Here is a 26483-nt window from a genome sequence, read left to right on the forward strand (position 1 = left end):
GCAAACTTTGGGTGTCTTAGCTTTGGCTTGACCCCTGCACATATACAAAACTTCATGCACACTCTGGTGCAGAAGTAAAAAAATGTCATTGGAGTTTATATTTAATCAAAAGTTTTCTCTCTCTCTCTGAAGAAATATTTTCTCTAGCACAGCGTAGAATTTATTCCATAACATTTGTAAAATGCTAAATCCCGTGCCATGCACTATACTAGAGTCAGAGAAGTGAGAGATGTCAAGGTACAGCCGTCTCAGTGGGTCGCTGTCCTACGGGAGTTTACATTTTGCGGAACATAACAGTTTCCCCTTTCGGAGTTTTCACCTAACCACACCCAATCCCCCCCCGTAAATAATTTTCTATGAAAAGCCTCTTTTTTCCTAATCCTTGTAAATACTCTCGCTCTCGGAGATCTCTTTGCCCTGGAACTGAAGTCACTTTGGCATCTCCCTCTGGATGTTTGGCAGTTATTTCTGATGCGGCCGAATGGCCGGCTTGCTCTATTCCTGCATCTATTCCTGCTCTATTCCTGTCATCCCGGTGGCAGGATGACAGTGACCCCCAAAAGTTTCCAAGACTTAAAGCACAAAGCGCAGACAACTCGGGCGGTTTCCACCGCTCTTCTATCTGGGAGCCCAGAGAATGTAAGGCGGCTGGGTCAGACCAGGCGACGCTGGCAGCGCAATCCTGATGAAGAGTTGGAGGCTAAACCCACAAGTCGCACAGCGCAAAGAAGTCAGAGGCCGGTCTGCAAGCCCAAGTGTGAGACAACTAGTGAGTGTCCATCCCTGCTGGACTACAACGACCGGCAGGCATCGCGTCGCGACGGCAAGCTCCGCTTCGGGACCCCGGCGCAACGGAGCCTGGGAAGTGAAGTCTCCAGGCGGCCTGAGTCGCGTCGCGAAGTCAGAAGGGAGGCGTTGCTAGTCCGCTCCATTAGCACGCTGGTTTCTGGCCGGGCTCCGAGGCTCTCGCTCCCGCTCAGGATTTTCGCGGGCGGTGGGAGCAGTATGGCTTGCTTGAGTAAACTCCGGCGGGAGGAGGGAGATGGGAGTGGATGGGGAGGCGGGGTCAGCGGAAGCGGCAGGTTGCTTCCTTCTCCTCACGCTCCCTCCCCGCCTCTCCCTGAGGGAGTGGTGGGAGGGGGAGGGAAGGGCAGAGGGAAGGTAGTGACACGTGTCAATCAACCCCCCCTCCGGGGGGTGCGCGCTCCGGGGCTCGCGCCGAGGGCTCGCGCCCCTGCCTCGTGCCTGCGCCGCTCGTATGTAAATGAGGGCGCGTGACGCGGGACGCAGATGGACAAGGGAAGAGAGAGAATGGCCGCTGCCGCCGCCGCTGCTGCCGCCGCCGCCGCCGCTCAGTGCCGGAGCCCTCGGTGCGCGGCGGAGAGGAGAGGATTCCGGCGGGAACTCGACTCTTGGCGCCACCGCCTCATGCACTGTGTAGGTAAGAGAGACACGGGCCGGGGCCCCGGCTCCGCGCGGCGACGGCTGCAGCAGCCCGAGGAGTTTGTGGCTGAGGGGGTTAGTTCAGTCTCTCGTTCGGGTCAGTTCAATGGGGGAGCGCGATGGGAGCGGCGGCGGCGCGGCGGCCCCGGCGCTTGCCTTTTGTCTGGGGGCTCTCGCCCTGCGCGGTTCGCGCTCCTTCCCTTCTCAGCTCTTGGGCTCCTCAGGAACTGTTAGTTCGGACCCGCTCGCCGAGCCCCCGAGGAAACCTCTGGCTCGCGCTCTCCCCGAAACTCCGCGGTGCCCCCTCGCCGCCCGCCGTCCACCCTGTCGGGGGGAGGCAGCGGCCCGGTGGGTCGGCGCCGGGGCGGAGGGGAGCCTGCGGGCAGGGCCGGCGGGAGGAAGGCGGGCTGGTCCGCGCCCCCGCCGGGCGCACACACACCCCCTTCTCGCCGCCGGGGGCCGGGCGGGTAGACGCGGCCGAGTTCCCGGAGACTAGGACCGGGGCGACCCCTGGGCGCTCGCGGGGCGGGGGTCGCGGGTGGGCCGGCTGGGGGCGAGGGGCGGCGGGGGCGTCGCCCGAGGGGCGGGGGCACCCAACTCTGCCCTCTCGCGCTCGGCGGCGGCCGCGGCGGCGGCGGCGCTGTGTGTACCCCTTTAAGAAGGAGCTGCTCGAGCGCTGACGGTTGGGATTTGAAGTTCTTCCTCCCTCTTTGGAAGTCTGGACGGATGGGGGGTGTTGCCATGGCGACGGCACCCTTCTCCCCCCGCCCCCCTTTCCTCCTCGCGGACGCCGGGACGACTCTGGTCCTCTTGTACTGTCATGTGATGGACCCTTCCCTGCATGTACACGCACGTCGCCCTCCCCACCTCCCATCCCCGTTCTCTTGTAATTCGGTCTTCCCTTTTGGTGGGGTGGGAATCGTTTTGCTACAAACTTCTGGGCTTGGGGCTGTCATTCTGCGGGTTGCTCGGGGTGGCAGGAGGTGGTGGGAACTCCCCACCGTGCCGCCGTCGCTTTTTTGTCTGAGTGAGACGTATGCGAGGAGCTGTTATCCAGCAGGTTGGTTTAGTGGGCACAGAAGGGGCAAGGAGGGTTATGGGATGGGGTGTGTTGTGCCTGTTTGTTTTGGAAGGCGGTTGCGGGTAGGAGAGTAGGGGAAGAGGTAGAAAGGAGGGTTGCATTGTCTTAAGAAGTGGATGGATAGCGGCAGCAGCTTGCTCCACTGGCGATTAAATCTTAGCATTTGGAGTTGAGGAGTAACCTTAGTGCCTTAAGAAAACAACTCTCTTACCTTCTTTCCATCTGTTCTTGCGCCACCTCGCGCCCCTTTTCCCCCACCCCTCTCAGATTTGTTTGGTTAGCCTGAAGATCTTTCTCGTTTTTCACTAGTGAAAAGGAGATAGTGGTAGGATAAACTAATACAGCCTCAGCTCAGAAATGTGCACTGCAGAAAACGGTGGAAATAGGGAAATGACAAGAAAGAAGATTGCTCTGACTAGGAGCATTTAAGTTCACTTTAGGCAACTTAATGTTTTACCCTTATAAAATATATTTTGGTTTTATTTAAGGAACCATTCTGGGAAATAGCTTTCTTTAGTCAAGTATTTATGAATGATTTAGTTCTTAAAAAAAAGTAAAAAAAAAAAAAAACCTCACGGTATTATTCTTTTATAAAAATGTTAAGCTGACTGTTGCTAGTGCTTCCTAAATACAAAATGGACCCGTTTTCACAATTGCTTATCTAAAGATCGTTCCACTGACAACCTGTGTAGAAATTGTTGAGTTCGTTCGGTTAGAATCAGGCAGGATGACAGCATTGAAACCCTGGCTCACGATATAATTGTGTTAAGTTTTGCCGCGGCACGCAGTAATTCGGAGGTGTCTTAGGTCAGTTTTTGTTTTAGAATTCTTTGGTTTGTTTCCCGTATTTTCTTACTTAGATCCATGAAATATGGCTCTGTATCACAAAAATATGTGTATTTTGAAAAGTTGTCAAATTTTAACTAAACACGATGTTGGCTTTGATGGAAAAGGGGGTTTAGAATATCTTTCTGCTTTACCTACTTGGATACTCAAGTAGGATTGGAAGATATTGAAAATTGAGTGGATGTGGTATGTCTCACATGCAATCTCTATATTACATTTTTAATGTAATGTGTATAACTGTACTGTATTTGAAAGGAAATTTTTTCCTGGGCTCTAATTATATTTGAGAAATGTTTCCCATAGTCCCAGTCAGGAGACCTAGCAAAATCCATCTCATACTTTTTGTCATTGTTATTTTGAAATAAACAGTAAAACTCCTTTAAACAGGATATACACTTGTTGATTGGGGTTCCCCCCCGCCCCCCAGTATCCTATATGTGAAGCACCTATTCATAGTGTGAATTGGGATTAAGTGTAGTTTGTGTAATTATTTTAAATTGCCTCTTGCTATTAATGTGCTTACTTTCAATACTATGTAAACATATTTACAAAAAAGCCATATTCTTTTTCCTTTGCATGTGTGTGAATATTTATATGTATGTATTTTTTCATTGAATATATTAAGTGCTCTTATTGCTTGAAATAATTTTTATAAAACATTACACTTTCTACCTTTGAAAAGAAAATGAAATGACCCAAAAGTCTTTTTTTTTTAATGTTTATTTGTTTTTGAGAGAAAGAGAGAGAGAGAGAGAGAGAGAGAGAGAGAGAGAGAGAGTATGAGCAGAGAAAGGGAGACACAGAATCTGAAGCAGGCTCCAGGCTCTGAGCTGTCAACACAGAGCTGATTGCCGGGCTTGAACTGGTGAACAGCGAGATCGTAACTTGAGCCGAAGTTGGATGCTCAACTGACTGAGCCACCCACGCGTCGCCCCGCCCCCTCCCGCCCCCACCTCCAAAAGTCTTATTTTGAAATGAGACATAGGAATTGTAAGCAGTAATTTAGGGTCATATAACAAATTAATATTGAGCCAGTAGTGAAATTTTAAATCTCCGTTCTTAGCCTAGGTTTTTAAAGTAACCTGATTTTTTTTTTTATAACTCATCTATATTATTCTAATTTCATGGAGGAAAAAGATCATTTTAGTTGTCATGACTGCTGGTAGTTAGCTAAGATGTTTAACCCTTGATAAGGAAAGTGATGTTTGCCTTTCTCTATTTGTGGAACTCATGTCTTTAGGTTAGATTTCTGACTACTCTGTACTTTATTCCTGGTTTTTCTTTATAATTTAATTGAAAAGTTGTTCTACAAATTCTGTGTCCTAATCAGTAGCTCTATTTACAATTTATAATTCGATTATTTTTCTATCATCATCCTATACTATAATTTTTTTTTTATTTTTTTATTTTTTTATTTTTAAATTTTTTTATTTTTGAGACAGAGAGAGACAGAGCATGAACAGGGGAGGGGCAGAGAGAGAGGGAGACACAGAATCCGAAACAGGCTGCAGGCTCTGAGCTGTCAGCACAGAGCCCGACGCGGGGCTCGAACTCACGGACCGTGAGATCATGACCTGAGCCGAAGTCGGACGCTTAACCGACCAAGCCACCCAGGCGCCCCCATCCTATACTATAATTTTGAGTATGCTCAGCTAACAAATGTTTGAGTGCTTACTGGATTTAATAAATAGTGTCTAGTACTCATTATGACTATGACTATGACTCATTAAGTGATAACAGACAAAGTCCTGGATTTTATGGAATATATAATACAGTTAGTATCTGATAAGTCATAAAATTTAAAACAAAGTAAAGTTGAGGATAAAGGAAATGCATTAGCATATTTTTAAGCATTACCAGAACTTGTATAGTCCATTAGGATAGTCAGTCTGGGAGACAGGCCAAGTTTTTGTTTTTCTACTTTTTCTTAACTTTTAATTTTGATAAAATTTCAAATTTACAAGAAAAGTTGGAAGAATAGTACAGGGAACTCCTGTATACCTTTACCCACATTCACCAGTTGTATTACATTTTGCTTACATTTTGCTGCATTTGCTTTATCATTATTGCCTTATATCTATTTATCTATGTATATTTTTTCTGAATCATTTGAGGATAATTTGGTGACATCATACCTCTCTACCCCTAAATTCTTCAGTGTATATTTCCTAAAACCAAGGACATTATCTTACCTAATCACAGTGTATTATTAAAACCAGGGCATTTAAAAATGATATAATACTATTATCTATTTCATAATTCATGCTTAATTTTTATCTTTTATCTATTAGTGCCCTTCCTCCCCCCACCCCACATCATGTATCCTGTGATCTCTTTAGTCCTATCTCTTTAGTCTCTCTTAACGTGGAACACTTCCTCAGCCTTTCGTGTATTTCTTGACCTTGACATTTTTTAAAAGTACAGAATGGTTATTTTGTACAATGTCCCTCAATTTGAATTTGTCTGTTGTTTTCTCATGACTAGATTGGTTATACATTTTTGGCAGGAATACCTCTAAAGAGATATTCTCTCTTTATCAGTACATCATATCTTGAGGTTAGTGATGTTGGTTTGTCCCAATGTGATGATACTAGGTTTGAAAATTTGGTTAAGGTGGTGTTCTCCATATTTCTCCCTGAAAGTTACTATTTATCCTTTTGTAATTGATATGTAATTTATGGGAAAATGTTTCGAGGAACAGAATATCTACATAGTCACACCCATATTTCACTCACAAGTTTTAACATCCTTTCATGATTTTCTATCTTCACCATTCCTTCTATAATTAGTAGTTGGTATTCTGTCATAAAGCCATCTTTCCCATCTCCTCTCCACTATTTATTTATCCAGTTATTTCTATTTGTATGAGCTCCTGGATTATTATTATTTTATTTATTTATTTATTTATTTATTTATTTATTTATTTATTTATTTTAGAGAGAGCATACCTATGAGCTGGGGAGAGAGAGGGAGAGAGGGGGAGAGACAGAGAGAAAGGGAGGGAGGCAGAGGGAGAGAGAGAGCAAGAGAGAGAATCTTAAGCAGGCTCCACGCTCAATGTGGAGCCTGATGCAGGGCTTGATCCCAAGATCCTGGAATCGTGACCTGAGCCAAAATCAAGAGTTGGATGTTCAACTGACAGGCACTCCTGAACTCATGGATTCTTACTTTATTTAATGGTTACATCCATTGCTGTCATTATTTTGATTCCCAGATTGTCTCAGGTTTGGCCTTTGGGTGCCTCATCAAGCTGGTTCCGTGTTTTTTTTACAAATCACACCTCTCTACAACCCCTCTCACCCTTATCTCTCAAATGATTTTTTTTTTTAAGTTCATTTATTTTATGAGAGAGAGAGAGAGCGTGCGCGAGCACCTGAGCAGGGGAAGGGAAGAGAGAGAATCCCGAGCAGGCTCCATGCTGTCAGCGTAGAGCCCACTGTGGGGCTCGATCTCATGAACCTTGAGATCACGACCTGAGCTGAAACCAAGAGTCGGATGCTTAACCAACTGAGCCACCCAGGCGCCCCTCAAATGATTTTTTGAGCACTTCCTGCCAAAATAAGATATTCCAGGTTAATCTTGTACTTAACCTGTCCCAGCCCTTAAATCAGCCATTTCTCCAAGGAGCATCTCCATTCTTTTTAGTGTAGAATAGATTTAGATACCAAAATCTGAACACTAGGTTTCAGCACTGTTTTTAAACCCTATTTTTCTGATACAAAAGCTAATACTCAATGTAACTGATTTGCCTAAGGTTGCTACGTCAAAACAAAATGGCAAAGATTTGATTAGAATCATTCTATAAACTCCAGTTTCTTCCCTACATACCGGCGTTATGCAGTAGAAATATAATGGGAGCCAAATATTTAATTTAAAATTTCTGGTAGCCACATTTGAAAAGCACATTTTCTAGGCCAGTATGTTCAAAATATTTTAACATTAATCCATACAAAAATTTTTAATGAGTTAGTTTCAATTCTTTTTTAATATTTAATTTTTGAAATCAGGTATTTAAAACTTTTTTTAATGTTTATTTATTTTGAGAGAGAGAGAGTGAGAGCACAAGCAGGGGAGGAGCAGAGAGAGAGGGGGACACAGAATCCGAAGCAGGCTGTAGGCTCTGAGCTGTCAGCACAGAGCCCGATGTGGGGCTCAAACCCAGGAACCATGAGATCATGACCTCAGCTGAAGTCAGACGCTTAACTGACTGAGCCACCCAGGTGCCCCTGAAATCAGATATTTTATACATCTAACACACCTTAATTTGAACTAGCCACATTTCAGGTGCTTATTAGCCACATGTGGCAAATGGCTACCTCATTGCACAACGTAGTTCTGTGGTGTAGTAGCTCCAGCCAACTCTTGATACCATGGTACCACTTACTTCAGATTGTTGATAATAACCACACCTATAGCTTAATTTATCTTCCCCCAAATCTTTTATTTGTATAGACTAATACAGCAAATAAGTAAGCTCTGGAGCTAGACTACCTTTGAAACCTAGTGTTACCACTTACAAGTTGCCTAATCTCTCTGTACTTTAGTTTCTTATCTGTAAATTGGAGATAATAAAGTGGCTTGAGAATTAATTATGTTGATATATGCTAATATGTGTCTGTCATATAAAAAACATTCCATAAATTTTAGGTGTTATTATTAGTGATTTATACAAGTTATTAGCAGCTTTGAGCTTTATGCTTTTGCCAGTAGATTCTGTCTGGTGGGAATGCTGGTACACAATAAAAGGATCATGAGGCATGTTAGTGGAAAAGATAGTGAGGGCTTGCATTATCTGTATTAAGGTTAGTTTAGAGGCACAGAGTCAGGGTTTTAGAATCACTTAGTATATCACTTAGTATATCACTTAGTATAATCCTGTCTTTTTATATATGGAGTGACTAAAAAGACATCTGATGCCTTCCTACACTCTAAGGAATCTTTTGGCTTTGTAGTAACTGAATACAAGAAATTAGTTTAAATTCATTAAAAAAAAATCTGTATCCTACTAGATCATACTAGATCATCTTGCAGCTACTCTTTGTTGGTGCCTACTCTGTATTTTATGCTTCCTTAAAGCTTTGCACTCTGCAAGTGTTTGTAGAGTGCAACTTTCTTCCAAACTACCTGTGCCATTTATAATAGCAGTATCAGTGTCAGAGGATAGTCTCTTCCTCTATTTTTAACCTGTGAAGAAGTTATGGGAGCGACTCATAGAGCTGTGACACTTAAAAGATAGGGCAGTCCAGGTAAGTAAAATTTTAGATAATCAACTTGACATTTCTTTCTGGCTACTTCTTGCCTTCTGATCTTTTGTCTCCCCACAAACTTCTTCGTCATCTTTTCATTACTGCCATGTAAATTCCAAAAGGGTGGATTTACTTAGAAATCTTAATTTGATGAAGACTGGTATGGATGGGTCAGCCACCCAAAAACCTTGGCACTTGGCTGTAGCCAATTTTTTACCCATTTAAAAACGTGTAAATTATGGCACTAATAATGTTCACCAGGAAAATGGAATCTGTGTTGATAATGAGTAGATGGGTGTTTAAGACATGTATCCAGTATGTCTTTAAAATAGGCAGGTCTGGGGCACCTGGGTGGCTCAGTCTGTTAAGCGTCTCACTTTGGCTCAGGTTGTATCTCGCGGTTTGTGGGTTCAAGCCCTGTGTCAGGCTCTGTGCTAACAGCTCAGAGCCTGGAGCCTGCTTCAGATTCTGTGTCTCCCTCTCTCTCTCTGCCTCTCTCTCTCTCTCTCTCTCTCTCTCACAAAAATAAATATTAAAAAATTTTTTAAATAGGCATGTCAATGGATTTTACATGTAAAATTTGAAATCCCTTATATTCCTGGATTATTTTATACTTGGGAGGGTAAAGTTCTGCCATCCTTAGAAACAAGTAGTGTGCAAATTTTGTATTTTTGCAAATGTTAGAGGCTACAGGTTGGTCTCTTCATGTCCATACTACTTCCCGTGACTGGCTATATATGTGTATCCCTCAAGGCTTGGCTGTGCACCTTGAGAAGTTGTTACTAACTATTTCCCCCATGCTCCCCTGACTTGTCTGACTTTCAGCCCTGGTGTTTAACTCTACAACAGTGCAGTCTTGAGAGGAGAAAGCAACAAAGGCATGTAGATTTTGGGGCATGCAATTTTTTCTCCCTTATTAGTAAATCTAGTCTTTCATTTATTCTACATTTTGTGTGTGGACTTCCTATCTTTTTCTTTTTTGATAGTATTCCTTCTTCTTGGTGTGTATGTATATGGCCAGCATTCATGGGTGATAACAGTTGGTTAGAGCACTAAATTCGTAGGTTCAAAATTTTGGGGACCCATTTAACTTTATTAGAGTCCATACTTAGGGCTGAATCTATCATTAAGCAATTCTTTCAAAAGTTTTTATTCACCACAGAAGGTAAGAGAATGTGAAACTTAATGAAAGATCACTTTTCTCTATCTCCTCTCATTTTATACAGTTTTCTCATAATTGACAAGAAACCTAACCTCACTTACATTCACTTCTTGTTTTTCTTTTTTATTTTATTTGTTGCCAAGTTATTATTACTTTGTTTGCACTGTCTCATAGATTCAGTTTTTATCGTGAAGTAAGCACTTTGGGGAGATTCAGATAAGATTTTGGTTTATATCAATATCTGCATTGCTGGTTTTATTGTGTTTCAGTCTATATTAAATCATTATTTGAAATAACTGCTTTGGTTTGTAGTTTACAAAGCAGTAATATCTCCCATTTGTCTTTCTTCATCAAGTAAATACTAATAACCATATTCAGGAAGTACATCATAACTTACTAGACTGCTTCTTCCTTATTTGTATGTCTAGCTTCTTCTTTAGACAGCCTATACATTTTCATCTGCTTTTACTTCTTTTTTGTATACATTGCCCCAAATTCTTGAGTATCTTTTTAGTTGTATGTTCTACCCTGCATCCTCAGTAACTTGTAATTGTAACCTAGAGTCTTTTCTAAAGTATTTACTGAAAAACAAGTTTTCATTAATTCATTCAGATTGGCCAATTCATTTCTTTTTTTTTTCTTATTTAAATATTCATTTATTTATTTCGAGAGAGAGACATAGAGAGTGAGCAGGGGAGGGGCAGAGAGAGAGAGGGAGACAGAGAATCCCAAGCAGGCTCCATGCTGGCAGCCCAGAACCCATCATGGGGCTTGAACTCATGAACTGTGAGGTCATGACCTGAGCCGAAATCAAGAGTCCGACACTCAAACAGTGGAGCCACCCTGGCCAATTTGTTGCTGATGCCCTGGCCAATTTGTTGCTGATGGGTATGTGCAAGGTTTGTATGTAGGAAGTAACTTGTCCAGTAGTCTTCATATTTAAGTAGTAAATCATTTAGGGACAAGGGACTGAGTCCTAACAAATGGTAGAAAGGACTAAGAATTGAAGGAATATGTTTTTTTTTCTTATTTTCATTTCTTTTTTTTTTCTTATTTAAATATTCATTTATTTATTTCGAGAGAGAGACATAGAGAGTGAGCAGGGGAGGGGCAGAGAGAGAGAGGGAGACAGAGAATCCCAAGCAGGCTCCATGCTGGCAGCCCAGAACCCATCATGGGGCTTGAACTCATGAACTGTGAGGTCATGACCTGAGCCGAAATCAAGAGTCCGACACTCAAACAGTGGAGCCACCCTGGCCAATTTGTTGCTGGTGCCCTGGCCAATTTGTTGCTGATGGGTATGTGCAAGGTTTGTATGTAGGAAGTAACTTGTCCAGTAGTCTTCATATTTAAGTAGTAAATCATTTAGGGACAAGGGACTGAGTCCTAACAAATGGTAGAAAGGACTAAGAATTGAAGGAATATGTTTTTTTTTTTCTTAGCCTTAATCATTATAGCCTTTGGCACAAGTCATTTTTCTGTAAACTAAGATAATATCTGTCCTTACATGTTCACTATTTTTTGTTTTGGGGAAAGGTGCTGTAATACTTATACAGTAGTTTTTTTTCTGTGCTGAAGATATAAATTAAGGAATTATCAGCATAAAGATGGTATTTAGGGGTGCCTGGGTGGCTCAGTCAGTTAAACATCCAACTGTTGATTTCAGCTCAGGTCATGATCTTCAGGTTCATGGGATTGAACCCTGCCTTGGGCTCTGTGCTGATAGCGTGGAGCCTGCTTGGGATTCTCTCTCCCTCTCTCCCTCTGCCCTTCCCCCACTCATTCTCTCTTCCTCTCCCTCCTCAAAATAAATAAATAAACATTTAAAAAGAGGACAATATTTACATCCATGGAAATGGATGAGATTACCTAGGGGTAAGGGATAATTAGAGAGTAGAGTACTCTATACCATGTCTTAAGAAATCTTAACATTCCCTGGGCAGATGAAGAGGAGCCCCAAGGTAAGGCCACTGAACTTTTACACTGAAAAGTAAGACAACAGGCTATAAGTAGGAAAACCAGGAAAGAGTAGTATCGCCAAATCTAAGAGGAGATTGTTACATGTTGTTGAGATGTTAAGTATCTTGAAATAGGGAAGTATACATTGTTTTTGGCAACATGGAGGTTCTAAGTGACATTATTAGTAAATTGCAACAGTATGGTGGGGAGGGAAGCCACATTGTAATAGGTTAGAAAATAAGAGATGTGTATAAAGGATTATTAGACTACTCATTTGAGAAGCTACATTGTGAGGAAAAAGATAAATGGGGCAGTAATTGGAAGACCCTGGGGTCTAGGGATGTTTGTTTCTTAAATAGGAGATACCATTATGGTGGGGACTGCTTTTTTGAATCAGTAATATCAATGATTAGTTTGTATGTTATTTAATTAATCTCAGACTTGATAGCAACAATATGTTGAGACAGATAAATAGGATGGGCTTGGTTTGAGTCACTGAATGTGATCTCTAAATGTATCTCTTTTTTTTTCCTTCAAAAATTTTTTTCCTAATTAAGTTCATCACTAAGATATGTGGAATTAATGTTATACAATTTAAAGAAATGATTCCAATTAATTTACTGTTGTCAGTTAATCCTCACAGATCTTGAGTCCTACTGTGTGGCAGTTGATGGGGGGGAGGGGAGTGTTTAATTCTATGTTTCTTCCTTATTGGGTTCTGAACTGGAAATAGATTTAGGACTCAAAGATCAAAATGTTAACTTTTTAGGTAATTAGGTTGTATTGGGGTTCCTGGGTGGCTCAGTCGGTTAAGCGTCTGATTCTTGATTTTAGCTCAGGTCATGATCTCAACAGTTTTGTGAGTTTGGCTCCGTGTTTGGCTCTGAGCTGACTGCTGACCAAGTGGAGCCTGCTTGGGATTCTCTCTCTCTCTCTCTCTCTCTCTCTCTCTCTCTCTCTCTCTCTCTCTCTCTTTTTCTCTGCCCCTCTCCCTGCTCGTGCTCTCATGGTCTCTCTCAAAATAAATAAATAAATTTAAATGGTGAGGTTGTATGGACAAATCAGACTTCTTTACTCCCTGTCCTCCTGAATTGAACTTACCAACAATCAAAGACAGAGCAGTTAGAACTGTAGACCTCTTCTAAAATACTGGGAAGTTCTGTGCCTGGTAGAACTTGGTGAGTTTGCCATGTGATTTGCTTATTGGTAAGGTGTGACCATCTAGGCAGAGTAAGAGGGAAGCTTGGCCATGCATGCAAAGTGACCTTTAAAACAACAATTCATCCCGCTAGGAACAACTATCAGGATGCTGCCAATATTAGTCATTCTTCTTTCCTTTGGGAGGACTCAATAAGGGGTAGAGAAAAGGGCAGAAGCTTCTTTCAAAATACTTCCCCTAAGAATGAAAATTGTTAGGAGAGGTGGGGACTGTGGATGTGTAAAAAGCTTAGTGTATAAGAAATAGGGCTTAGACTTTGCTTTTATTAAAGCACTCACAGTTGTCAGGGATGTTAAGTATCAGAGTTGGTATAATATAACGGAAAGACAGAAGAGGGAGCAATTAATTTTGATTTGAAGGATCTGAAATGATGAAACTTCAAAAGATTGAGTGAAAGCAAGAGTTGGCATACTTTTTTTATTCCCTACACTGTACTTTTCAGCTTCTGATTTATTTATTTTATAACTAGAAGTTTATACTTTTTTTTTTAATGTTTATTTTTGAGAGAGAGAAAGAGAGAGAGCAAGTGTGCGTACCAGCAGGGGAGGGGCAGAGAGAGAGGAGGACACAGAATCTGAAGCAGGGTCCAGGCTCTGAGCTGTCTACACAGAGCCTGACACGGGGCTCAAACTCGCAAACTGTGAGATCATGACCTGAACGGAAGTCGGATGCTTAACCAAAGTTGGATGCTTAACCGACTGAGCCACCCAGGTGCCCCTGGAAGTTTATACTTCTTAATCTCCTTTGCCTGTTGGGCCCATCCTTGCACCCACTTTCCCTCTGGCAATCACCAGTTCTCTGTATTTAACATTCTAGGGTTTTTTTGTTTGTTTATTTGTTTTTAGATTCCTCATATAAGTGAAATATTTGGTACTTGCTTTCTCTGATTTATTTCACTTAGCATAATACCCTCTAGTCACATCAGTACTGTCACAAATGGCAAGATCTCATTCTTGTTTTATGGCTGACTTACGTCTCTGTCTATCTATCACATCTTCATCCATCCATCAATGGACACTTGGGTTGGCTGTTGTAAATAATGCTGCAGTAAACATAGGGGTGCATATATCTTTTTGAATTAGTGTTTTTGTTTTCTGTGGCTAAATACCCAGTAGTGGATCATATGGTGTTTCTATTTTCAGTTTTTTGAGGAACCTCCATACTGTGTTTCCTAAAGTGGCTGCACCACTTTACATTCCTGCCAGAAGTGAAGAAGCATTCCCTTTACTCCACATACTCTTCAGCACTGGTTATTTCTTGTCTTTTTGATACTAGCCATTCTGACTGGTATGGGGTGATATCTCACTGTAGATTTGATTTACATTCCTCTAATGATTAGTGAGTGATGTTCAGCATCTTTTCATGTGTCTGTTGACCATCTGTAGGTCTTCTTTGGAAAAATGTTTATTTAGGTAATCTCATTTTTAATTGGATTTGTGTGTGTGTGTGTGTGTGTGTGTGTGTGTGTGTGTTGAGTTGTATATGTTCTTTATATATTTTGGATATTAACCCCTTACCAGATATATCATTTGCAGATTATCTTCTCTGCAGACATCATTCAGTAGGTTGCCCTTTTGTTTTGTTGATGAGGTTTCCTGTGTTGTGTAAAAGTTTTTATGTAAAGGGCTGGATAGTAAATATTTTAGGCTTTGTGGATTATATGGTCTCTGTTGCAGCTACTCAGCTTTACTGTTACAGTGCAAAAGCAATATATAAATAAATGAGCATGGCTGTATTCCAATAAATTGTTAACAAAATTCCAAAATTGTTTACAAAAATAGCTGGATTTGGCCTATAGACCATAGTTCTCTTATCCCTAAGTTAAATAATCTAGCAGGAGAGTAGGGTGGAGGGAACAGGCAGAGGGATAGTAAAAGCAAAAGGTATAGAAGTCTAAATAATGATATATTCTGAGAATATTCAGCACTCTAGAGTCATTGGAATATAGACTGGGAGTAGGGAGTGGGACTAGAAGTATAAATTATGGCCTCTATAAGGAGGAAATTATGAGTCTTGAAGTTTTTCTTTTTTTAATGGCTAATAAGCATGATCAGATAAGTTGGCTTATGTTCATTTTGAACATCTGCTGTTGGTTCAGGTTTAAGGGTTTTTTTGTTTGTAATAGTTTTAAGAAGCTCAAATTGAAGCAGCCCTTTTAAGTCAAAACTGGGAAATGAGCAATCTCCACTTCAATATATTAATTAAGATGTTGGATTGCTGAAGTACTTGCAAATGGCACCCTTCTTTTCTGTCTGGGTTCTGAACAACTTGAAAAATGAAACAAGGAAAAAGATAGGAGCCAGAATATCACTTCTATTGCTGATTAGATCAGGTTAGAGGAACAGCTTGGGAGAATCACGTGGTCTGGCATAGGCCAACTTAGCCATCCTGTTCTAGGCATACTAGGGAAGCAGAACAAAATATGAGCTCTCTGCAGGTATGTTTTCCCAATAGCTGACTCCCAAGGGGAAAAGGAGCAGAACTGAGCTCTGTCTACTCAGTTATTCTTTGCAAAATCACCAATTAGATCAGGCAGTTCACTTCCCTAGGGGTGAAGAGAGGCTGATATTATGCTTGTGAAGCATCCTTCCTCACAGAAACAAGGAGCAAGGAAAAGGTGTTATTCCTCCAATAATCCAAGCTACTTTTTGCAGTTATATCTGGAGGTAAGTTTACTGGAAATGATACTAGTATTATACTGAAAACAAGTCAAACTTACATATTTTGGATGTTTAAAAAAATATTTCATTCTACTGTTTGAAACTACCATGTTTCTTCTTCTTCTTCTTCTTTTTTTTTTAAGCGTATTTATTTTGAGAGAGTGTGCATGCAGGGTAAAGGGCGAGGGAGAGAGAGAGAATCCTAAGCAGGTTCCACACTTAGCGCAGAGCCTGATGCTGGGCTCAATTCAGGAACCATGAGATCATGACTGAGCCAAAATCATGAGTCAGATGCCTAACCAACTGAGCCACCCAGGTGCCCCACAACCATATTTTCTAAACTCTCACTCTTTTTAGATTTTCTACAGACCTGTGTAAGATACTTAAGTAAAATGTATGTTTGGTGAGAAAAGAAAGACAAGACTAACTTCTTTATCAAGTGACTTTTTAAATTTAGAAAGAATAGAGAACTGTTTTTTTAAGTGGAAAAAACAGATACTTTGATAAAGAGATGATGCTTTTAATCAGTTCTGACTGTGGATACTTATCCAATTTATTCACTGTATCTCTTTCTTTAAAATGTTACCAATTTTTCCTTATCCTCTTCCCTTTCTGAACGATTCAGTACTGAAACCATCAGATGGGACCAAGTGAGGGTAAGTGTCTACACTGGATGGTGTATGTGGGAGAAGGAGCCATGTCCTTTTGGAGGAATGGCATGTCAGAGCCTGACAGGGATGAGGAGGGTCCCCATGTGGGTTGATGGAGTTTTGAGAGGTGAGGAGTAATCTGCCTAGAAGGGCATGCTGGTGCAAGGTGTCAGAGTCCAGGCAGGGTATCTATGAAGGATAGTAGACCTGGTATGAGGGAGGGTTGGTTGGTGCTAGTAAGGGGTGTCTAGACCTCAACAGGGTAAGAGGATGATAAGGAGGACAGCTACTGGAAGGTTGGGGGGGGGGGGGGAGAAAGGAGGGTAGCCTAGTGTGGGTGTATTGAAGCAGATTGGATGAGGAGGGAGTCCGTGCATGGAGGCATCCCAGTGCAAGATATCAAAGCCTGAGGGTGGGGAGAGGAAGGCATCCCAATGGAAGGGTCAGCTTAATATAGGTAGGGTATTACAGGAGGAGGAAGGTATTCTTGTAGGACAGATGCCAGGCTTGAGGAATAGGGACCTGAACAAGATGAGGAAGTTATATACATGGAGAAGGCATGGGGGTGTTGGGGCAGAGAGGGTCAAGGAAAGCATCCCTGTAGAGAAGGGAAGGCAGCCACAATGGGAGATTGGCTATATACAGGGAGACTGGTCAAAAAAATAAATATTAAAGATAATGGGAACCAGGCCTCTCATTGTCTGAGAAGGGAGTTACAAATATGGAATTGGAGAAAACTAGAATGCTGTCTGTAGTGTTGGACTGGAAATGAGATACTGGTATGAACTCATGATTTTCATAGTGTATAGTATATAGAAGTAAATGTGTGTGTATATATACACATGCCCTATACCATTCACTGAGAAGGGGCCTAAGAGCAGTGACTGTCCAGTAGCTTTGTGCCTGATGTATAATTGTTAATTTCCTGATTTTGATACTTGTATTTGTAAGAGAATACCTCTGTAGGAATTACTTGTTGAAGAATTCAAGGGTCATGGGACATCCATTTATTCTCCAATAGTTGGAAAATAAAAGTTTTTACCATACTTAAGATTAAAAAACTTTCTGTAAATTTAAGATTGTTACAAAGTAACAATAAGTATTTAAAAGCAAAGTTATGGGGGTGCCTGGTGGCTCAGTTAGTTAAGTGTCTGACTTCGGCTCAGGTCACGATCTCACGGTTTGTGAGTTCGAGCCCCGCGTCAGGCTCTGCACTGCCAGTTAGCACCTGCTTGGGATTCTTACTCTCTCCTCTCTCTACCCCTTCCCCACTCATGCTTTCTCTCTCTCTGTCTCTCAAAATAAATAAACTTAAAAAAAAATAAAAGCAATGTTATGAGTCAAATATTACATCTTTGAATTAATCACTTTCAGCCCTTAAAACCACATAGTTAATAATATGTAAATTGTCTTGCAGGTTTTTCAACACTAAGAATTGCTCTTTGGGATAATGATAGTTAATATCTACTGAGTGCTTATCATGTGTCATACACTATGTGTATATGTTTTAATCACATTTAATTTTCACATGCAAATTAGCACAATTTTTATCTTCATTTTACACATTAGAAAACTGAAGTTTAGAGAGGCTGACTTTATGAAGGTGGAATTCAGATCCAGGTCTATATTTGCTCTCCTGGTCAAACCTGATTAAAAAATTAACAAGTCTGATCCTTCCTGATCAGGTAGTCATGTCTAAAGGTTTAGTAAAATACTGCGGTTCTCTGCTTCATTTCAGAACCCTGAGTTTCAATGGTAGGGAAAAGAATTCTGGATTTAGACCTCCTCAGCCCTTTGTTCCTGGTGAAGAATAGAAGAGAATAGGGGCTTCGGTTATTTAAAAAAATTTTTTTTAATGTTTATTTATTTTTGAGAGAGAGAGAGAAGGAGAGAGATAGAGTGCGAGCAGAGAAGGAGCACAGAGGGAGAGGGAGACATAGAATCCAAAGCAGGCTCCAGGCTCTAAGCTGTCAGCACAGAGCCCAATGCGGGCTCAAACCCACAAACTGTGAGATCACCACCGGAGCCAAAGTCGGGCTCTTAACTGACTGAGCCACCGAGGCGCCTTGGGCTTCTGTTATTTAAAGGCACATATCTCAGTTAAGGGTTCTATGAATGTGGGTTAATCAGAAACAATATACCCAAATTTCTTTCTTGGTCCTTCAGTTGGGAATGGCCAGTGGTAGGAGCATGGAGTTAGTGGGGCAAGGATTTTCCCCAGCACAGATTGTCAGTGTTTTTAATCTGGATATAAAGTTGCTCTCTATCCTAATTCCAAGAATGATGGCTGTCACCTTTCTATCTCTTTTGAACTTTTCCGAAGAACGGCAAATGATCAAATAGAAGATAGCTAGTGACAATTTATTGTTTCATCTTAACTCTCCTTTGCCTGTGCTCCCTTAGACCCATTCAGAATATAGGAATGTAATGCCCTGGTAATTTTTTTTTTAACACACCAACATTATGGCATCAGCTTAATCATTACCTATTTTTTCTCCTTTGCCTTATTATTTGACCTTTTAATATTTCCATTATGACATAGGCATCATTTATAAGTGGGGTTGAATATCCCTATGAGTATACATTAGCTTACTTATTTGCTTATTTTAGTAAGTTATGTTATTTATCTTCACACTTCTCATCAGTCTGAATCCACAGATCCTTTCGAAAGTCCTCTGTCACAGAGTGAGTTTTTGCTGGCCCTCTCATTCTTTAGATCATTCTAAAATTGCTCTTTTATTTTATAGCAAGAATGATAGGATTTTCAGTGTCAAAGGAAGCTTGGCCATCTGCTATAATCCTCTTGTGCATCTCTTCCTCATAATTTTTTTTCAGTATTTATGGATCAGTCATTGTGCTAGGGGACTCAGATGCATTAGATTGTTTGCATGAAGCACAGTCTTGTAGGGCAGACAAAATTCTCTTACTATAATAAATGCTGTAATGGAAGCATATACAATATTAAAGTTGTGACACAAAGGAAGAGAGTGATCAGGTTTCCTTGTATGGGTCCAAGAATGGTCATAGGATGATTGTGGGGTATGAGAAAAGAGAAAGAGAAGCTGAATCATGAACAAACTTCTAAGCAGAATATAATAGTAATTATTGTTATTTTTAATTATTTTTCTTTATTACGTGATTACACTTGAATTCACTTGATTTTCACAACAGTTATATAAAGAGGAACTATTTTTATCATCTCCACTGTACAGATATGGGAGTTAAGTAACTCATCTTAACTTCCATTGGTGGGTTAGTTTCATTTGTGGTTCTGTAAGATTACTCTGCCGGTAGACTAATAGGGGAATATGACAGGTAAATCAACCAGGGAGATGTCAAGATAGCCCAACCAAGTAATTATGAGGATCTGAAGTAAGAGTTGTAGTAGAAATGGAGAAGGAAAAATTCAAAAGATATGATGCATTAGAGTCAACAGATTTTAGATATTGATGAGCTATGGGCATACAGAAAAAGGAGGAAGAATAGAGAAAATAATTTGCAGGCTTCTTTTGTAAGCCTAATTGGATTGTGAGACATTTATCCAAGATAGGATATAGAACAGCATATTTTTCATATTTCACAGCTCTAAAGCTCCTACATCTGTTGTAGGAATGATGTGGTGCCTGTACATTCTTGTTTTCTTAATATTTGAAGGTCCAGGGATGGTTTTAGAGCTTGATTATTATTGTGTGTGTGGTATTTTGTTTTTTTTTTCTCTCTAAAATTTGGTTCTTTATTATCTGTCAGGAAAATTTAGTGTAGATAAACTGAATGATTTAATATTGTAATCATATGTTAGTGAACAATTTTATAATACATGTAAGTAATTTGGACTGTCTCAAATCAGTTTTCCCTAATTGTATTGAAGTTGCTAGAGTGTAACATGGTTCACTGTAGGTTTTTAGACCCCCATACTTTGACATATAATGATTCCATTTTTATTTAAACAAAATCTCAAACACTACCTTTACCTTCATCTTCTCTATATACTTCCAGTTACCTAACCTACTTCAGTATTTGATTTACTTGGTCTTTCTTCACTTACTTGTATGTCTTTCACATATCCTAAGTGCAACATACCTAAAACTAAACTCTTGATCTCCCTCTTTTTTTTTTTCCCCCTCAAAAATTATTATACCATCCCTGAGAGTTGCAACATGGCAGAAACCATGGGAGTACAAAAATTGGCTTCAGGACCAGATTGTGAATAGTTCTCTTTTGTTTTGCTTTTTAATATTGTCCTAAAGAATTAGCACTTATTCTGATATTTAACTGAGATTCAACTGATACTGTTAGCTTGTTTTTAAGTTTGGAGGGTCATAGGAATGCTAGTTTCCACATTCCATTCAGTGAATTTACTGTTAACAGTTCTCTTGTTTTAGACCAACCCTATGCAAACCATGATTACTGTTTCTTTGGGGGAATCAAAAGTAGCCTTCCCAGAAGAATATTTGAAAACTTGGGCATAATTTATAAAAATCATTATGGAAAAATTTAAATATGTACAAAAGTAGAAGAAAGCATAATGAATATCCATATTCCTGTGACCCAGCTTTAACAATATTACAAATTCTGGCTTAATTTTTAATATTAAAATTTGTTTCAACATAATACTTAATTTTATTTTTTTTTAATTTACATCCAAATTAGTTAGCATATAGTGCAACAATGATTTCAGAGTAGATTCCTTAATGCCCTTTACCCATTTAACCCATTCCCCCCTCCCACACCCCCTCCAGTAACCCTCTGTTTGTTCTCCATATTTATGAGTCTCTTATGCTTTGTCCCCCTCCTTGTTTTTATATTATTTTTGTTTCCCTTCCCTTATGTTCATCTGTTTTGTCTGTTAAAGTCCTCATATGAGTGAAGTCATATGATATTTATCCTTCTCTGACTAATTTCACTTAGCATGATACCCTCCAGTTTCATCCACGTAGTTGCAAATGGCAAGATTTCATTCTCTTTGGTTGCCGAATAATACTCCATTGTACATATATACCACATCTTTTTTATCCATTCATCCATCGATGGACATTTGGGCTCTTTCCATACTTTGGCTATGTTGATAGTGCTGCTATAAACATGGGGGTGCATGTGTCCTTTCGAAACAGCACACCTGTATCCCCTGGATAAATGCCTAGTAGTGCAATTGCTGGGTCATAGGGTAGTTCTATTTTTAATTTTTTGAGGAACCTCCATACTGTTTTCCAAGGTGGCTGCACCAGCTTGCATTCCCATAATATTAAAATTTTTAATCAGAACAAGGCATTTTATATATTGGTTGTCTGAATTCTGTAATCCTTTTCTTGTTCTAATATGAATAAACCCAGATTACACATTTCCTTGCAAGTAATTATGGATTTATGTAAGAGTTGTGAAAAATATGACATTTATGACATCTTACTGCTTGCCTTTAGGCTTAATATAAACTATTTTGGGTTGATTATGCTTTGGTTACGAGCCAAAAAAATTGAGTTTAGACCCCAGAAGCTTACTCTCTCTCTTATTGTCTTTCTTACCCTTTTTCTCCCTCTCTTCCTCCCATCTTTATGCTCTGTGTTTTGAATAGCTCTAAAACCATTAAGAAACCATTGCTGCTTATGTCTTGGATCTGACATTTTCTATTCATGAAGCAAACCAAAGAAGATACTGTTTATTAATAGACTCATTGCATATGATGAAGAGCAGTTCATTGTTTTTTAATCTCGTAGAGCCACTGAATTAACAGTGATATAGCTAATGTGTCAAAATCCCTCAGAGCACTCATCTTACTTGGTTGTTGTTGAAATAACAATAGCTTATTAAAATGTTTTCACATTAGTGTTATATTTGTCAGCACTCATGATAATTTGGTACTTAGGACTTGAGTGTTTATTAAAAGAGCCACAGCAAATTAATTTATGGCTTAGAAGATTTGAAGTTTATGAGATATAGATGGAGATATATATAGATGTATATAGATATAGATGTCTAGATATATATATAGATATTCACCTATGTGTATAATATTTTTTTAGTGATAATTGTGATGATTCTAGGAGACTTAAAAAAATAAATGTTTTTGGTTTAATTTTAATGAACAATTGAACAGAATGTCCTGATGCTGTTAGTAACTTAAAGTTACAATTATATAAAAAGTATTAAATTGAAGGTCGCCTGGGTGGCGCAGTCGGTTAAGCGTCCGACTTCAGCCAGGTCACGATCTCGCGGTCCATGAGTTCGAGCCCCGCGTCAGGCTCTGGGCTGATGGCTCGGAGCCTGGAGCCTGTTTCTGATTCTGTGTCTCCCTCTCTCTCTGCCCCTCCCCCGTTCATGCTCTGTCTTTCTCTGTCCCCAAAATAAATAAAAACGTTGAAGAAAAAAAAAAAGTATTAAATTGATACTTTTGCAGTAAACTGAATTTAGAGTAACTTTTATTCTAAGATGCCAATTAACTTTGTATCATAAAAATTGTGGACCTCCCTGCATTATTTGTTGCAGTCTCATTCTTCTTGATACCTTTTTTTTTTTTTAAAGCTTCACATCTTCTTTCTGTAGGTAATTTTCCTAAATTCAAATGTGATCATATGACTATAAAAGCTTCATTGGTTTTGTTCCAACCTTAGGATAGTCTAAATTCATAACATGGCTTGGAAAAGCAAACCTACTGACTCTATACTACCTTACCCTTTTTGTCATTCTGCCTTGGGCACTACCAACAATCAAATGCATCAGTAGCAGAGTAATAGTAGTGTAGAAATAATACCAGGTAACATTTATTGAACACCTATTAATACTTGTGCCAGGTGTGTGCTTTGTATATGTTAATCTCCCTTAATCCTCATAATAACTTTGAGTACAGGTATTGTAGTTGGTATTTTACAGAAGAGTCATACTGAACCATTTTGAGATTCTCAAGCACTGTGCCTCTGGGTTTTCCATATTTGTTTTCTCCTTGTGGATTACCAATAGCTGTTATTGGTGAACTTTTTTTTTTAAGTATAGCTACATAGAGAAAAGTATACAGTGACCAAAATGAGCATACTTGTATAACCACCACCAGATCAAGAAATAGAACCCCTCCCCAAGAAGTCCCCTCATATCCTCTCACAATCACTAATCTCTGTCCCCTCTGCAAATGTACATAGTATTCTGACTTCTTAACATTATAGATTATTTTTGCCTGTTTTTGGAAACTCTGTTTGAATGGAATTATATAGCACTTATTCTTTTGTATCTAGTTTCTTTAAACTCAACATTATATCTGTAAGATTCATTCATGCTATTGCCATTAGATATAGTTTATTCATTTTCATTGCTCTATAATATTTTGATATATAAATATGTATAATTTATTCATCTGTTCTCATTTTGAGGGATATTTGGGTTGTTTCTCATTTACATTATTGCAAACAATACAGTTAACATTTTTATACATTATACATTTTTAATTGTGGCTCAATTCCTGGGTTATTTTTCTGCCTCATCTTAGTTGACTAGACTTCACTTTTCTTAGGAAGCCTTCCTTAGCTTCTCCAAGTTTGGATTTGGTACCCTTTTCTGTGTGGTGGTATCACTCTCACCTTCCTTTATCATAAACATTTATGCTGTATTTTCCACCACATTCAAGGTATATGTGTATGTACTCAGAGAAAAAAACCATGTTTTATTATGTGTGTGTGTGTTGCATGCAAAGAAAAAAAAAAAACATGTTTTCTCTTTCCCTGTCTTTTTGGTACTCACTGAGTACTTAAATGTTGAGTGAATGAATTTTTTCAATACAATCACCCTTTCATTGCTAAAAACATAAACATAAATATAATGTAAATTGAATAATACACTTAATATTCTCTGCCTCTGTTTTATTCTCTTATGTGGTTATTTTAAGATAATAATCGAGTTATATTAAAATTTCTAATTTGTCAGGCATCTGTGTTGTCCCTTTTGTATTTTTGTTCTACCATATGGCTATTTGTATAAAGTATGTTAGGAAAAATGTCTTACAACTCGCGGCACATTTAATAACCCCATTTGTGGCAAGTAATATTATTTGTCCTTTGAGGGTGGTCTTGACTTTTGGAAATAGGCAAAAGACATTTGGAGCTGAGACAAGAATTTTATGAATGATAAACTGTATCAAAAGTGAGTTGAGATTTCAAGGAGCATAAACTCTCCTCCCTACCTCTTTCCCTTTACGGGTTTAAGAACCAGTTTCTTTAAATTTTTTTTTTTCAACGTTTATTTATTTTTGGGACAGAGAGAGACAGAGCATGAAAGGGGGAGGGGCAGAGAGAGAGGGAGACACAGAATCGGAAACAGGCTCCAGGCTCCGAGTCATCAGCCCAGAGCCTGACGCGGGGCTCGAACTCATGGACCGCGAGATCGTGACCTGGCTGAAGTCGGACGCTTAACCGACTGCGCCACCCAGGCGCCCCGGAACCAATTTCTTTATACAGAATTAAGTCACTAAATTCAAGTAGAGTTAAGCCATGGTATATGTTGCTTTTGAGTTTCTTATGCCTTAAAAACTGCTTACCTTTGCAAGTTACTTATGTTATACTTGAGTATCATTTCTTTTATTTGTAAGAGTGTTTACTTTTCATCTTGAATTTGTCTTCTCTGATATTAAAATTATCTTTAACCAATTATATCATCTTTAACATCTTTAATCATGCTTTGGCCACAATGCTCATTACTGACACTTGTTTCTCCCCTCCTCCAATTAAATAATACTGATGATATATTTTCTTATTTCTCCCACTTTCTCTTAGACTTAGCTCTCTAGTCTTTCTCATCTCACACATTTTATCATTTTATGTAGCGTTTATTGATCTTTGTTGTTTTGCCTTTCTTCCCCACTAAACTGTGACCTAAGACAAGTGCTTATTAGTTTAACAAAAATGTTTTTTGAATATACGAAAACTTTGTCACCTGTTTTAGTCTTCTCTAAAATACTGTCATTTTCCACAAATGCTCATTTTTATATTAGTCACCTTATTATTTAAAAACTCTTCTACCTCTTTATTAAAAAAGTGTTAAGAATAGATGGTCTCTCTCTCTGTCTTTCCTTTTATCCAAATACTCTGTTAGCCATGAAATTCAACCACATATTATTGCATGAATCACTATGACAGATCCTAAGGATAATACAACAAAGGCAATAATGCTGTCCCTGTTGACAAGGAGCTAAGAATTCTAGCTCCCTTCCTTAACAACAACAACAACAAAAAAAAAAAAAAAAAAAAAAAAAGAAAGAAAAAGAAAAAGGAAAGAAAAAGTCTTGAATACTTAAAGAATGTGATAATAAATTCTGACAAATTAGGTCGTGAACATACTTGAAGAATGTGGTAACAATAAATTCTGACAAATAAGATTGGAAAAGACTTTGTGATACCATTTAGACAGTACCTGTATACCAGCTCTACGTATTCTACACAAATAAACTTCTTAACATGATTACTCAGCTAGTTGTAAAGATAGAAGAAAATATTTTAGGTTAGTTTGGAAGACAGGATACTTGACAGATGAATAAAGATGATGGGGGAAAAACATTTCAGATAGACATGAGCAAAAAGCTCAGATGTGTAAAACAAAATGAGTTGTTTCTTATAAGTGACATGTAATTTAATTATGATGAAACTATATAAAATAAGCTGGGAGAATAGGCAGAGTTTAGATCAGAGGCCATGTATGCTATTTTAGAACATCTGTAATTCATCCTGTAAGCAGTAGAGACCAATTGAAGAGTTTTAAGTAGAATTAATAAAGTCTTATGCTCTTTATTGTTATTATTATTATTTTTAGAGAACGTGAGTGGGAGAGAGGGACAGAGGGAGAGAATCTTTTTAAGTTTATTTCAGAGAGAGGGAGAGTGAGTGATGCGTGCACAAGCAGGGGAGGGGCAGAGAGAGAGGGAGAGAGAATCCCAAGCAGTTTCCACACTCTGTGCTGAGCCCAACATGGGGCTTAATCCCACAACACTGGGATCATGACCTGAGTCAAAGTCAGGAGTTGGATGCTCAACCTACTGAGCTACCCAGATGCCCCTTGTCTTATGCTCTTTTAAATGGTGAAAGTTGGGGCGCCTGGGTGGCGCAGTCAGTTGAGCGTCCGACTTCAGCCAGGTCACGATCTCGCGGTCCGTGAGTTTGAGCCCTGCGTGAAGCTCTGGGCTGATGGCTCGGAGCCTGGAGCCTGTTTCCGATTCTGTGTCTCCCTCTCTCTCTGCCCCTCCCCCG

The 26483-nt window shown here is 39.5% G+C and overlaps 1 protein-coding gene across 5 annotated transcripts in view; it reads left to right on the forward strand.

The window, feature by feature from the left end:
* The first annotated feature begins 1108 nt into the window (after positions 1-1108).
* Positions 1109-26483, forward strand: part of LCORL (ligand dependent nuclear receptor corepressor like) — a 166200-nt gene continuing 140825 nt past the window's right edge. For 4 of the 5 annotated variants that reach the window (XM_043572877.1, XM_043572878.1, XM_043572876.1 and 1 more), the window contains exon 1: positions 1128-1441. In XM_043572877.1, coding sequence (XP_043428812.1) covers positions 1291-1441 — 151 coding nt within the window. In that variant the 5' untranslated portion in view covers positions 1128-1290. Of the gene's footprint in view, positions 1442-26483 lie in introns of all 5 variants that reach the window. The other variant, XM_043572875.1, reaches the window with a different exon arrangement.

The sequence above is a fragment of the Prionailurus bengalensis genome, chromosome B1 (genome assembly GCF_016509475.1).
Source record: "Prionailurus bengalensis isolate Pbe53 chromosome B1, Fcat_Pben_1.1_paternal_pri, whole genome shotgun sequence".
Classification (NCBI taxonomy): domain Eukaryota; kingdom Metazoa; phylum Chordata; class Mammalia; order Carnivora; family Felidae; genus Prionailurus; species Prionailurus bengalensis.